This window comes from Muntiacus reevesi, chromosome 1, assembly GCF_963930625.1.
Source record: "Muntiacus reevesi chromosome 1, mMunRee1.1, whole genome shotgun sequence".
Taxonomy (NCBI): domain Eukaryota; kingdom Metazoa; phylum Chordata; class Mammalia; order Artiodactyla; family Cervidae; genus Muntiacus; species Muntiacus reevesi.
Window position 1 is genome coordinate 219868540 of NC_089249.1, and position 15144 is coordinate 219883683.

At 33.7% G+C, this 15144-nt stretch overlaps 1 protein-coding gene across 1 annotated transcript; it reads left to right on the plus strand.

Moving 5' to 3' along the window:
* Positions 1-13324: 13324 nt before the first annotated feature.
* On the plus strand, positions 13325-14263 carry LOC136157849 (olfactory receptor 2L2-like). Its single transcript, XM_065919610.1, has one exon. The coding sequence runs from the start codon at positions 13325-13327 to the stop codon at positions 14261-14263; it is 939 nt and encodes a 312-aa protein (XP_065775682.1).
* Positions 14264-15144: the final 881 nt, after the last annotated feature.

A 15144-nucleotide genomic window follows, 5' to 3' on the forward strand; every position in this document is an offset into this window, starting at 1 on the left:
GCACAAAAATTTGGAGACCTTAGCATGCCATTTTACCAAGCTAGGAGGGCTCAAGCTGTCACGGGGTAAGATTCAAGCACTTGTCACAATGCCTGATTAGTACACTGAGAGGTAAAATTCCTGGAAAAAAGAGGAGAGTAAAGGGAAGCATGTTGTGGTTATTGACAGTAAAATGGATGAGTGGAAGATCCCCTGCCATTTCATCACTACTACATAGAACAATTTAAAACAGTAATTACTATCAGCTTCTAATAATAAATATTCCCCAAAACTACTAGAAGAAAATGTACATTCATTTTTTGTCATTTAAAATTATAGAACTTATTATATCTCTAAAATGTAAGCAATACCTACAATTGCTTGAAACTGAATAAATAAGTATAGGTGGTAAAATTATATAATTTTATATTTTATGTATATATACACTGTTAACCATCACTGGTTTGTTCTTTTCTCTTTCATATGCCCAGATGCTATTTATTGAATATTTGTTCTGCCTTCAAATATATACATTTCAAAGCATGTCTTGGTTATTTTCAGCCCATTGAATTTCCATATAATTATTAGAATTAGCTTGTAAAAGTTTTCACCAAAATGTGAGATTTTGAGTGTGATTTGGATAATAATTTGTGGAGAAGGAATTAATTTTCATTTTGATCAATTTATTAGCAAATAATATTTCACCATATGTATGTCAGTTTAGAAAGACTATGAAGACGTCCATCAATCATATAATTTATTTCTCATGGATATTTTACTTTATGAGTTCTTGTTATTTTATTCAAGAATTTTTTATGAAAATATTTATCACTTGAATTTTACTATTTGGGGACAGAGAATGGTACCTCTTTTTTAAAATAAGTAAATGTGATATTTCTTTATAATTGTGTGATTTAATGAATAATTTGACTGAGCAGAGAAACTTTTAAAATCTTTTAAAAAAAATACACAACTCAGGATATTATTTAAATTCCATACTCTTCTTTCTTATCTTAGGGTAAAGGAAATCCATGATTGATTCCATGCTCTGCTTGGTTTTGTAACATCTCCAAGGGAGATAAATGACACTCAGAACTCCCCACTTTCCCTTGTACTCTTGGAATTAAAATGACTATTTTAGAATCAAATTATTCAGTGGGCTTGCTGGGACGTAGAATGTGCTGTGTGTGTCTATGTAAGTACTTCTTTGACTAAACATGTGGCTATGGTGTTCACACATGGTTATTGTGTCAGAAAGATGGTGGAATAGATTATAAACTTCATCCTTCATGGAAACATGAACATAAGTAACTATCCATGCACAAACATAATGTCACTAGAGCTCTGGATCCCAGATGAGAGACTACAGCCCTCAGATGGAGCACAGAAATGGGTAAGACACATTGAAGAGGATAGAAAAGACAGTTTTCTTCTGAGTCACTGGTTCCCTAACACCATGAAGTACAGGTCAGAGAGATTTCTCCTTTAGAGTTCTCTCATGGGGGGAAGAAAGTCAAGTGAACATGCAATTTTAATATAGACACAAACATCAAGCCCACTCACCCATGGACCCTATGAGCAATCACACCCTTGTTATCTGTCCTGGCCTGACCTAAATAAAGGCTGTCTCTCTCCAATCTAGTCTAATAAGACTGGACATTGTGACTTTTTCAAATGTGAAAACAGAAAAATTCAAGAACAAAAGTTTCACATGTTTGGAACAGGGTACTACCAAATGACAAAATAGTGTATAGGTAATTGACCCTAAAGAATTGAAGAGCTAAAAACTACCTAAAAAATTTCAGAATATTTATCATAAAGAAGTTTAGTGAACTAAACAGAATACGGACAATTAAATAATATCAGAGAATCAATATCTGAATTAAATAAGAAGTTCAAGAAAAAAAGAATGGATACATTTAAAAGAACCAAACCAAAATTCTAAAACTGAAGAATGTAGTGACTGAACTAGAAAAAAAAAAAAATTCAGGGCTGAACAGAGGATGTAATCAAGCCAAAGAAAGACTGAAAAAGGTTATTTGAACTTATCTGGGTAGAAGGTTAAAAAAAAAAAACAATATAAAGAAGTGAAAAATCTAATATAATTTATGAAGTTTTATAAACAAACAATATAAACATTATCCCACAAGGAGCAGACAAAAAGAAAGGGGAGAAGAAACTTATTTAAAATAATGACATGAATGTCCCAAATGTGAAGAGGGAAATAAATATCCAGATCCATGAAAATAAGCAATTGCAGATAATTTAAATGTTAAAATGTCTTTACTGAGACATATTGTAATAAAAATTTAAACATTTTGAAAATTATGTTTAAAAAATTGAAGAACTCCAATATTATATCTTCATAAGTAAAAGGTATAATTAATTGTAACTATGATAAATGTAATAATATTTAATGTACAATCTGCAATAAAATTACTTCACTGTATTTTCTGAATATTGAATCACAGTAATATCATTTTCTTTATTTTGATTAATAAGTGAAAATCATTTTATATTTTAATATGTTAAGCGAAAAAGTGAAAGTGTTAGTCATGTAGTCACGCCTGACTCTTTGTGACCCTATGGACTGTAACCTGTCAGGCTCCTCTTTTCATAGAACTCTCCAGAATATGTATTTCTATCAAAATGGAAACCACTGAAAATACTTATTACTTCAAGTAAAGATAACTCCCATATATTTGATATTTTAAGAGTTTGACTGGCATGTGTTTATTAAGAAGGCAGAGCATGGAAGAATTGATGCTTTTGAACTGGGGTGCTGGAGAAGATTCTTGAAGAGTCCCTTGGAAATCAAGGAGATCAAACCAATCAATCATAAAACAAATCAACACTGAATATTCTTTGGAAGGACTGATGCTGAAGCTAAAGCTCTAATATTTTGGCCACCTGATGCGAACAGCTAACTCATTGGAAAAGACCGAGATCTTGGGGAAGAATGAAGGCAGAAGGAAAGAGGGTGACAGAGCATGAGATGCTTGGATGACAGCACCAATTCAATCAATGGACATGAACTTGGGCAAACTCTGGGAGATGGTGAGGGACAAGGAGCCTGGCATGCTGCAGTCCAAGGGGTTGCAAAGAGTCAGACATAGCTTGGCAACTGAACAACAACAACTTGCAGTCATATCATTAATGTGACTTACTGAAAAGCAATATATAAAGTATATGATCCAAAGTGTTTAGAATTGGAATCATCTGAATAAATAAGTCATTTATTTCCCCATTGAAGTGACCCTTAAAACGCCTTTCCCAACTTTGGCATCTGGCCAACCTAGGCTATTAGTAACTTAACTACGTTTGCTAAATCTCAGTGGACATTCCTAAATCAATTGCAAAAAAAAAAAAAAAAGTATTAGAATAAACTTTCAGGTAACAAAGTCCTAGAATCATTGGTGCTTCTAAGTTTTCATGGAAGTGTTTAAAATGCCAATTATAGAGAGATAAAATATCAATGTATATATGAATATATTCATTTAGAAAGCTGTCAAATATTTTACTGAGGAAATGATTTTGTTTATATGATGACCCTTGGAGCTCTGCAGCTAATCAAGCCAGTGATTGAATGAAAATGCAGATGTAATTAAAGGTACTAATACTCATTGTATTTTTATTTTTATTCACTCTACAGTAAGATGAGCTCTTCAGCAAGTACTTAGAGATTTATTCAGAATTAAATACTTATGTTTATGTGGGTTAGTCTCTCAGTCATGTCTGACTCTCTGCGATCCCATGGACTATAGCCTGTCCTGATCCTCTTTCCATAGGATTTTCCAGGCAAGAATCCTGGAGTGGGATACCATTCCTTTCCCCAACTTGCATTTATAATAAGTTATAAATCCATTCAGATATCTCATTAGCCAGAGAACTCCAAAAAGAAAGCTGTATTTGACTGAAACTGGTTAAAATAATACATATACTAGAACATATATCCTTAAAAACAAACAAAAAATAAATAAATAAATGAATTGTTTGAACACATATTCATGTGTTTTAAGATGTAAAGCTCTTTTAAACCTGAAACATGTTATACGATTCCAAGAACTGATCTGATTGAGAATGATTGTGAAATGATAGCAAAGCCTAGCAAAATCAGTAATAAAGGCAATTGTTGCTATTGTCTTGAACTACTGTTCTGGACTTATGGTGAATGGCCTTACCCTTAACTACACCAATTCCTGAAAGATTGCTGAATATAATTGATATTCTATTATGCAGTATGTAATAAGATTTTACATTCATTAAAATGGCACTTCAACTATTAAAAGAATTTATTTGACTCTAATCAAAAAAAGACATTTATAGGAGAAAAGGAAGTTAAAGGATAAACAACATTTATTAAAGATGGGAAGATTCATTATTGTGTGTACACTACAGCCTGTTGTATGTCCTCTAGAAAAGTGATGAATTAAAGAATAAATCTAACACTTAAGAATATCAGCCCTAAGAAATATGGAAGACTTTATTTCTTATTTTCAATTTATTATTTTTTTTTTAATGAATGAAAAGTAGTTACACAATCAGTTTAGTTTAGTCACTCAGTCGTGTCAGACTCTTTGCAACCCCATGGACTGCAGTATACCAGGCTTCCCTGTCCATCACCAATCCCAGAGCTTACTCAAACTCATGTCCATTGAGTTGGTGATGCTATCCAACCATCTCATCCTCTGTCATTCCCGTCTCCTCTCACCTTCAACCATTCCTAGTATCAGGGTCTTTTCCAATGAGTCAGTTCTTTGCATCAGGTGGCCAAAGTATTGGAGTTTTGGCTTCAGTATCAGTCCTTCCAGCTGAATATGTAGGACTGGTTTCCTTTAGGATTGACTAGTTTGATCTCCTTGCAGTTCAAGGGACCCTCAAGAGTTTTCTCCAATACCACATTTCAATAGCTTCAAATCTTCATGATAAACTTAATGTTGCTTCATTACTTGTTTTTTTATCCTCCGTGAATCCACTCTTTCTAATAAAGATCTAGAAATTATTTGTATGGATTTAACATAAAAATATTATATGGAGTATATTGTGAAGTTTAAAATGGCTATTATAACTTTGTATGCATATACATATAATTTGAGGGATAACTTCTAGAAATATTTCAGGTAACAAATCATATGTTTAGGTATCGTTCTAGCTCTAGTGAAGTTGCTCAGTTGTGTCCTACTCTTTGCAACCCCATGGACTGTAGCATACCAGGTTCCTTCATCCATGGGATTTTCCAGGCAAGAATATTGGAGTGAGTTGCCATTTTCTTCTCCAGGAGATCTTCCTGACCCAGGGATTGAACCTGGGCCTCCTGCATTGTAGGCAGATGCTTTATCATCTGAGCCACGAGGGAAATCTCTATGTTTAGGTACAGTTAACCATTTTTATTTTAAAACAAAACTCTTGTGAATTGAAGTTTGTTGTGCTGTTAATATTTGCATTTTGTTTTTTACTTCCTGTATACATCAATAACTTTGCAGTGGAGGAAAGTAATACCAGGGGGGAAAAAAAAAAAAAAAAAAACACCCGGCAGAGGTTTTGTGAATCAAATGGGCATAGCATGAAGAGACAATTGGAAACTATCATCATGCAAATGTGATGGATGACAACAGTGTAAAAGTGAGTGCAAATGATGGTGATGACAGTGACTAATAAAGGTGATAAAATTTGTAACTACTTTCCAATTATATTTAACCCAAGGTATGTACTATTTTCATATTTTATTTATTTATTTATTTATTTGTTGCTGTTGATTTTTTTTTTTAATTTTTTTATTTTATTTTTTTTCCCAGTGGGTTTTGTCATACCTTGATATGAATCAGCCATAGAGTTACACGTATTCCCCATCCTGATCCCCCCTCCCACCTCCCTCTCCACCCGATTCCTCTGGGTCCTCCCAGTGCACCAGGCCTGAGCACTTGACTCATGCATCCCACCTGGGCTGGTGATCTGTTTCACCATAGATAATATACATGCTGTTCTTTCGAAACATCCCACCCTCACCTTCTCCCACAGAGTTCAAAAGTCTGTTCTGTACTTCTGTGTCTCTTCTTCTGTTTTGCATATAGGGTTATCATTACCATCTTTCTAAATTCCATATATATGTGTTAGTATACTGTAATGTTCTTTATCTTTCTGGCTTACTTCACTCTGTATAATGGGCTCCAGTTTCATCCATCTCATTAGAACTGATTCAAATGAATTCTTTTTAGCGGCTGAGTAATATTCCATGGTGTATATGTACCACAGCTTCCTTATCCATTCATCTGCTGATAGGCATCTAGGTTGCTTCCATGTCCTGGCTATTATAAACAGTGCTGCAATGAACATTGGGGTGCATGTGTCTCTTTCAGATCTGGTTTCCTCAGTGTGTATGCCCAGAAGTGGTATTGCTGGGTCATATGGCAGTTAATGGATTGTTTTTAATATTTCATGTTTCTTTAAATCAGTTCTACAGAAAAGATGCCTGTTTAGATAGTTAAATTCCTTGTTCTAACCTTACATTACCTATTATAATTATCTATGTAAATCTAAATGTTTACACGAAGGTTATTTTGCATTACCATCAGTCATCTAAATGGCATTGAAAAATGATTTTCATAGAATCAGAATCACATTGCCTAGAAATGTGTCCTCTAGTGTCTAGACAAACATACTAGTCTACAGTATCCTTACATTGAAGCCTACGTAACAGTCCACATTCCTTTAAGTGTTTCTACATGTTCTACTAAAGAAGAGGCAAAGATTTCATAATGGCTGATGTGAGTTTACTGACTTATGAATTTTACTGATATTATTTAATAGTCAAGTAATGTGCTTTCATTTTTTTAAGTTATACAGTTTTGAGAACCATAATTTTAACAGCATAAAGAGATATAAAGGATAGTGATTAGTTCTGTGTGTATATGTGTGTGTGTTTCTAAGGGTTATATTATATTTCTAATGGGCTTCCCTGGTGGCTCAGACAGTAAAGTGTCTGTCTGCAATGCTGGAGACCCAGGTTTGATCCCTGGGTCAGGAAGATCCCCTGGAAAAGGAAATGGCAACCCACTCCAGTACTCTTGCCTGGAAAATCCCATGGACAGAGGAGTCTGGTAGGCTACGGTCCATGGGTCATGAAGAGTTGGGCATGACTGAGTGACTTTACTCTGCTTATTAATGTATATAGCTCAGTAAAGTTTTACAATAATGAATCAGTATTACTAAATAAATAATTAGGTAGACAGATATTTTAAAAGATGAAACTGATGATAAGTATATGTCCTTCATGTTTTGTTTTGCAATAAGAATATATTTATTCTCTTTCATTACACAAGTAGACCAGAAAGAGTTTAGCTTTGAAACTAATTATATTAGATTTTGAACTAGTTATACTAGAACTAAAGCTAATTATATTAGAATGTAATACTACTTCCCTACAAGTAGAACTTGTAGAAATACTTAAAGGAATGTAGAATGCTATGTAGGCTTCCATATATGGATACTGTAGACTAGTATGTTTGTCTAGATACTAGAAGACACATTTCTGGATAATGTGATTCTGACTTTATGTAAGTCATTTTACAACACTGATGTTTACAACACTGACAGGCTCCTCTGTCCATGGAATTCTCCAGGCAAGAATACTGGAGTGGACAGCTGTTCCCTTCTCCAGGGGATATTCCCAACCCAGGGATCTAACCCAAGTCTCCCACATTGCAGGTGGATTCTTTACAGTCTGAGCCACCAGGGAAGTCCAAGAATACTGGAGTGGGTAGCCTATCCCTTCTCCAGGGGACCTTCTCAACCCAAGAATCAAACTGGGGTCTCCTGCTTTGCAGGCAGATTCTTTGCCAGCTGGCCTACCAGGCAAACCTAGTCAGTTTTTAAGAACTAGAATTTATTTCATGAAACTAATGTGTTAGAAGACTCCCATTATAATTGAACTGGTCACCTGGTTTACTGTTTTCTCAACCCTAAATATGGGTAAGGAAAATCAGTTCGGAGAAGTCCAACATATCAGGAAATTTTAGAGATCTAGGAAGATAGGAAGTGATCAAACTTTCTGAAAACTTGTTGGAGAGAACTTTATGCTTTAGAAATTTTAACAAGTCTAATCTGAGATTTTCTATAACACTTACAGCAAGGCCAATTCAAGGAGACTTCTTTGGTGAATCTACAGTCTTGCTATTCCTCTGCAAATTCACATACTAGCTTTATTTTGTAATCAAGAATGATTTTTGAGATGGAGTTTGAGGAAAACTGAGGAAAGTGTAGAATATAAAAAGTGTGCATCTCGGAAAATTCTGCATTATCAGAATCTAGAGGATACTCTTCCATGTTTTCTAATTTGATCAGTAAGTCACTATACAGCCATGAATGACTCACTTCATATCTATAATTCAGGTTTTTAAAAATCCCTTTAATAGTTTAACTATAGATCTAAAAATCATTTGTTCTATAATATATATAGATATATTAAAGAATCATTAAAATGAGGTGTTTTTCAGTATTTTATATTCAACTATAAACATAGGAATAATATCTGCAATTAAATTGTCATCCAAGAGATGGCCTTACATAATTCATTTTGACATGTGGGCAGCATTTGAATGGTTTTATTCATCATACAGAATACAGAAATCTGAAATCTGAATGGACAGCAGTTAATATGGATGATCCTTTGCAAGTGAATTCTCCTAGGTAGGGGAAATTTTGTAATGAGGGCTAGACAGGAACTGGATTCTATTTAGAGATGTTGGGATATCATTTTTGCAAGATAATATCTGTAGTTGCTGGACAAAGTGAAAATACATTAAAATCAGTATATATAAGAATAAAGAAGAATATGTCAAAATAAGTAGACATTGAAATAATTATTTGTTTTAGAAAACTTTTCACATACATTCTTGTCCTTCTACAAACTATAGATTTTTTATTTTAATGACTTAATTTCTGTTTTTTTCTTTCTCACATTTTATTTATTGTTTGTGTTGGAGAGTAAAAAGTGACCCACCTTTGTTTCAGATGAATTACTTTAAAATATTTAATATTATAAGATAAGATAGAATAAATAAAGGGTGCATTTCTGAGATAGATGGAGATAGATACATGATAGAATAATCTGGAATCTAGCTATCCAACTATTATGCACTTTAAGATAAGGTCACTTTAAATCTCTGAATTGCAATTTTATTATTTAAAAAACATCAGTTGTGATTTCAAACTCAATAGAGAGTGGTAAAGATTAAATACAATTTAATTCTAAAACATATCCTGACACACTTTACATGACAACCTATGGAGGTAGTCAAAAAAGTTTGTCTCTCCATTTTCTCTTCCAGATAGAGGCTTGTTTTTCCTCCCCAGCAGAAAACCATCATAAGACTTTTTTTTTTCCTGCTAGCTCTTTCCTCTTATGTTGATATCATTAATACTAATGCATCAGTTCAGTTCAGTTCAGTCACTCAGTCATGTCCGACTCTTTGTGACCCCATGAATCACAGCACGCCAGGCCTCCCTGTCCATCAACAACTCCCAGAGTTTACTCAAACTCATGTCCATCGAGTCGGTGACGCCATCCAGCCATCTCATCCTCTGTCATCCCCTTTTCCTCCTGCTCCCAGTCCCTCCCAGCATCAGGGTCTTTTCCAGTGAGTTAACTCTTCACGTGAGGTTGCCAAAGTAATGGAGTTTCAGCTTCAGCATCAGTCCCTCCAATGAACACCCAGGACTGATCTCCTTTAGGATGGGCTGGTTGGATCTCGTTGCAGTCCAAGGGGCTCTCAAGAGTCTTCTCCAACACCACAGTTCCAAAACATCAATTTTTCGGCGCTCAGCCTTCTTCACAGTCCAACTGTCACATCCATACATGACCACTGGATAAACCATAGCCTTGACTAGATGGACCTTTGTTGGCAAAGTAATGTCTCTGCTCTTTAATATGCTATCTAGGTTGGTCATAACTTTCCTTCAAGGAGTAAGTGTCTTTTAATTTAATGGCTGCAACCACCATCTGCAGTGATTAGAATCTTTTCAAGAAGTTTAAAATATAAAGAGATTGAAAATGCTTTATAAATTGAAATAGATTGTTGTTCTTCCATTAGACAAAAGCAAAACTAAATAGAAAAATAAGTAATTTGGTTTTATTTTTACCTCAAGAAAAAAAAATATCCTCTTTACATTAGACTTTATAATTTTCAAGGCTGATATATTCAACAATTGATTTTGCTTACCTCTGAGACACAGAGGTCTTTTATATAATACCATGTGAGAATATTACAGAATAGAGCAGTGCACCATGAATAACCAAAGAAAAATGCTCCATTGTCAGTTAGAATACATGGATTCAAATCTCAAGATATGATGTACTATCAATTATTTCCATTCGTTGCTCATTTTTTCATGTTTAGAGTGTGATGAAATTACCCAAAAGACACTTTTTTAATAGATATCCCTATATAAAAGACATATGATAAGAATCACAATAATTTCTTTTATATTTTCAAATACTAAGTTTTTAATCCATCAATAATTAAACAACCAATTTAAATTGCATACTATGGTATAATCTAATATCCTATTTAATTTTGAATCCAAATGATATATATAAAAAGAATTTTTCCATGGAAAGTTTTAATAGACCACATATTACTGAAGATCAATCCCTCTGTAAATGTTAAAGATCCTACCATAGGTCTGCACAATATATTTGGAATAGAAATATGAAATAATTGCAGTTACATTTATGCTATACTTTTTGCTTCTTTATTGGAGCAAATTTATATGCTATAAAAGGTACCATTTTACCCATATTAAATGTAATTATTGTTGACATTAAATACATCAACAGTTTGTACAGTCATTATCAACATCACCCCAGAATATTGTTATATTGTTCAACTGAGACTGTGTATTCATCAAATGCTAACTCTCCATTTCTCACACATCACAGTCCTTAACAACCACCATTCCATTTTCATCTCTATGAATTTGACTACCCTGGATAACTAATATATGTGGAATCATGCATCTGGTTTTTCCTGCCTGATGTACTTTATTTAGCATAGCATCTCTAAGCTTCTTCCATGTTGTAGCATGGAGTAGAATTTTCTTCTTTTCTAAGATTGAATTATATATGTTCTGATTATCTGTTAACCCATCAACCAATTTTTTAGTATTGTTTCAACTTTTCAGTCATGGTGAAGAAGGCTTCTAGGAACATAGGTATAAACATAGCTCTTAGAGACTCTGCTTTCAGTTATTTTAGACATATATTCAGAAGGGCAGCTGTTGAATCATATGGTGATTCTGTTACTTTTTTAGATATTGCCATACATTTTCCTAAATGGTTACACCATTTTGCACTCCCACCAGCATTACATTTACACATGTTCTAGTTTTTCTCACATGTTTGTCAACACTTTCCTTTTTAAAAAATAGAAGATTCTTAAAAGATAATATTTTAAAAATAAAAAAGAAGATAGCACATCTCATAAAAGTGAAATGTGCTATCTCATTATAGTATTGATTTGAATTTTCCTAATAATTAGTGATGTGGAACATTTTTTTCTTGTGTTTATTGGCCATTTGAATATCTTTTGGAGAAATGTTTATTCAAGAGTTTTCCCTATTTTAAATTAGTTTATTTGTTGTTACTGAGTTGTGCAGTTCTTTATCTATTCCCTATATAAATCCATCATCTGATATATATTTTGCAAACAACTTTCCATTTTATGACTTGCTTATTCACTCTCCAGATAAATGTCTTCCATGAACAGGAGTTTTTAATTTTAATAAGATCTAATATATCAATATATATATGCTTTTGGTCACATACGCTTTTCATATCCAACAAAGCACAATTAATTTCAGTGTCTTTAAACTTTCTCTCTGTCATTATTTCTATATTTAGTTCTTTGATTTTAGTTAATTTTCATATATGATTTAAGGCAATCACCCAAATTTTATTAACTGGACCAGTAAGTCCAGTTTTCCAAGCAACTTTTGGTGAAAAGATCTCTAGTGAATGGCTTTGAGACACTTATGAAAAATCTTTTCTCAAATTTATGCATTTTTTATGGTTCTCTTTTATTTTGTTGGTTTATGTCTATCTTCATGTCAGTACTACAATCTTAAAATCATCATAGTTTTATAGTAAATTTTAAATAAGAAACAGCTAGTTATCCAAATCGGAGAAGGAAATAGCAACCCACTTCAGTATTCTTGCCTAGAAAATCCTGTGAACAGAGGAGCCTGGTGGGCTGCCGTCTATGGGGTTGCACAGAGTCGGATACAACTGAAGCGACTTAGCATGCATGCATGCATCGGAGAAGGAAATGGCAGCCCACTCCAGTACTCTTGCCTGGAGAATCCCAGGGACAGAAGAGCCTGGTGGGCTGCTGTCTATGGGGTCATACAGAGTTGGACACGACTGAAGTGACTTCGCAGTGGCAGTTATCCAATTATTTTATAAGATGCTCTTTGTTATATTAAATACCTTAGTATTTCAAAAGAATTTTAGGATATGTTTTCATATTTCTATGAAAAAAAAAACTCACTCAGACTGTGACAGATATTAACAAATACTTATCATATAAATATCAGGGAAGCAGAGAGATATTACACATGCTTTTTAAAAGTGCTTGCACAGATTTAACAAATATACAAGGAGTGCAATGTGTAGGTATTCAGGTAAAGGCTTACTTTAATCACAGCATTGAGAAACTCACTGAAGAGGCAGAACAGAGTGACTCCTTGTAAATTATACCTGACAATAAGGTTCATTTTAGATTTTACAAAAGATATATCAAAACCATGTTTGACTTCTTGGAACCTTGGTTTGACACTTCTAATAAAGAGAACCAAAAAATATATATATATATATAGCTCCTCAGCATATTTGATAGGTTGCTGGTTTTAGAGGTAAGACTTAGAAATGAACTATGAAAGGGAAATCATATCTTGATAATAGTAAACAGTTATCACTAATAATATTATACAATGTGTGAACTTACATTGATTTCCTATGAATATATTCTGAATATAGAATCTGAGATTGTTGTTACTTGAGGATGGATAGGGCACTACATATGTATTCTAATGATCTCACAATTAAATGGTTTTCTAACATTAAAAATTTATTGGAAAACATTTTGTTCAAAAATGTTTGTATCTTTATATTTTAATCTTTGGCTCAAAAATAAGACTTTTTTTCTAAAATTGATAGGTTCAGTTCTTAATTTAAGAGGTAAAAAATGTTAAATAATATATTTTTATTAAAATAATCAATTAAAAATACCTTTTTGTTTCAAACCTAGCTTACTCTTCTGTCTGCCCTTAGGAAAAATTATATGAATGACTCATGGAAAACTGTAATCAAACATCAACTGATTTTGTCTTATTGGGATTGTTTCCCTCATCAAGATTTGGCCTGTTTCTTTTTATTCTCATTGTTCTCATTTTCCTATTGGCTTTATTTGGCAATCTTTCCATGATCCTTCTTATCTTTCTGGACATCCATCTTCACAAACCCATGTATTTTTTACTTAGTCAACTATCCTTAATTGACCTAAATTACATCTCAACCATTGTCCCCAAAATGGCTTACAATTATCTGTTTGGAAATAAATCAATCTCATTCACTGGATGTGGGGTACAGAGCTTCTTTTTCTTGACTTTAGCAGGTGCAGAAGCATTGCTCTTGGCCTCTATGGCTTATGATCGGTATGTGGCCATTTGCTTTCCTCTTCACTATCCCACCAAAATCAGCAGGCGAGTGTGTGTGTTGATGATAACAGGATCTTGGATAATGGGCTCTATCAACTCCTGTGCCCACACCGCATATGCCCTCCAGATCCCTTATTGCAGATCCAGGGCCATCAATCATTTCTTCTGTGATGTCCCAGCCATGTTGACTCTGGCCTGCATGGACACTTGGATCTATGAGTACACGGTGTTTGTGAGCACCATCCTCTTCCTTTTGTGCCCTTTCATTGGTATTGTATGTTCCTATGGCCGTGTTCTCCATGCTGTCTATTGCATGAACTCAGCAGAAGGGAAGAAGAAGGCCTATTCAACCTGCAGCACCCACCTCACTGTGGTGACTTTCTACTATGCTCCCTTTGTTTACACTTATCTACGCCCAAGATATCTCAGATCTCCAACAGAGGACAAGGCTCTGGCTGTCTTCTACACCATCCTGACCCCAGTGCTCAATCCTGTTATCTATAGCCTGAAAAACAAGGAGGTTATGGGAGCCCTGAGAAGAGCAATTCAGAGAATCTGCTCTGTAAAAACATAGACAAAGTTTTGGCATGAATGTTAGTACTTGGATATAAATCCATTTATCATCAGAATTCAATAATTTAAAAGGGTATTTTTCAATTAAATGCCAAGTGTAAAATTAATATAGAGGTGAAGAAAGTCAATCATGTTTCAAAAAAATTATCTTGCATATATAGAATATCAAGACTTAATCTTTATATTCTCCATGGTGTTGTTTCCCATCAGTTTCAAATGGTTTTCTTCCTTCATATGTTTTCAATTAAAAATTTTCTTTGTAATGAAGTAATGAAAATGGAAATGTTTTAATTAACTGAAGTTATTATTCAACAGAGTTAGTTCTATTTACCATTTATTTTTCTAAATTTTTAAAACATGTTTTCTGGATGTATTGATCAAATTAAAAGACTTTTTGTTCTTTTCATGGTATTCCTTTAATTGCCAGTAACAGTTATTTTTTTCCTTCAATATGAGGAAACTTTGTTTCTGAGATTTAGCTGAGATTTCAACAGGGATTCTCAAGTCTTTGCACCACTCTAAGTGGAAAATGACAAGTTTATATTTCTTTTAGGGTGGTGAGTTTAATATCCAGCATATCTGGGGATCAACAATAAGGACAAGGATACACCAATAGAGATTGAGGAAACTGAAGTTAATTATAGGATTGATGGTTTCAATGATTTAGTCTAATTAGTGAAACTTGGAAATAGCGAGGTCCTTCTTGCAAGCATCCCCACACTTGGAATATACTCAGTTTACCTAAGTTGTTCCTACTGTTCTTATATTAGATAATGTTTCTCAAATGAGATTTTATTCTCCACTTACTATGTCACATAATTCTGTCAAACCAGGTTGGAGAAAGTTAACTTTTACAATCAAATTTAGCCATTCATATTATGG

Bases quoted from the DNA above. Each gene is read 5' to 3' on its own strand.
- LOC136157849 (XM_065919610.1), top strand. From the start codon at position 13,325: ATGGAAAACTGTAATCAAACATCAACTGATTTTGTCTTATTGGGATTG.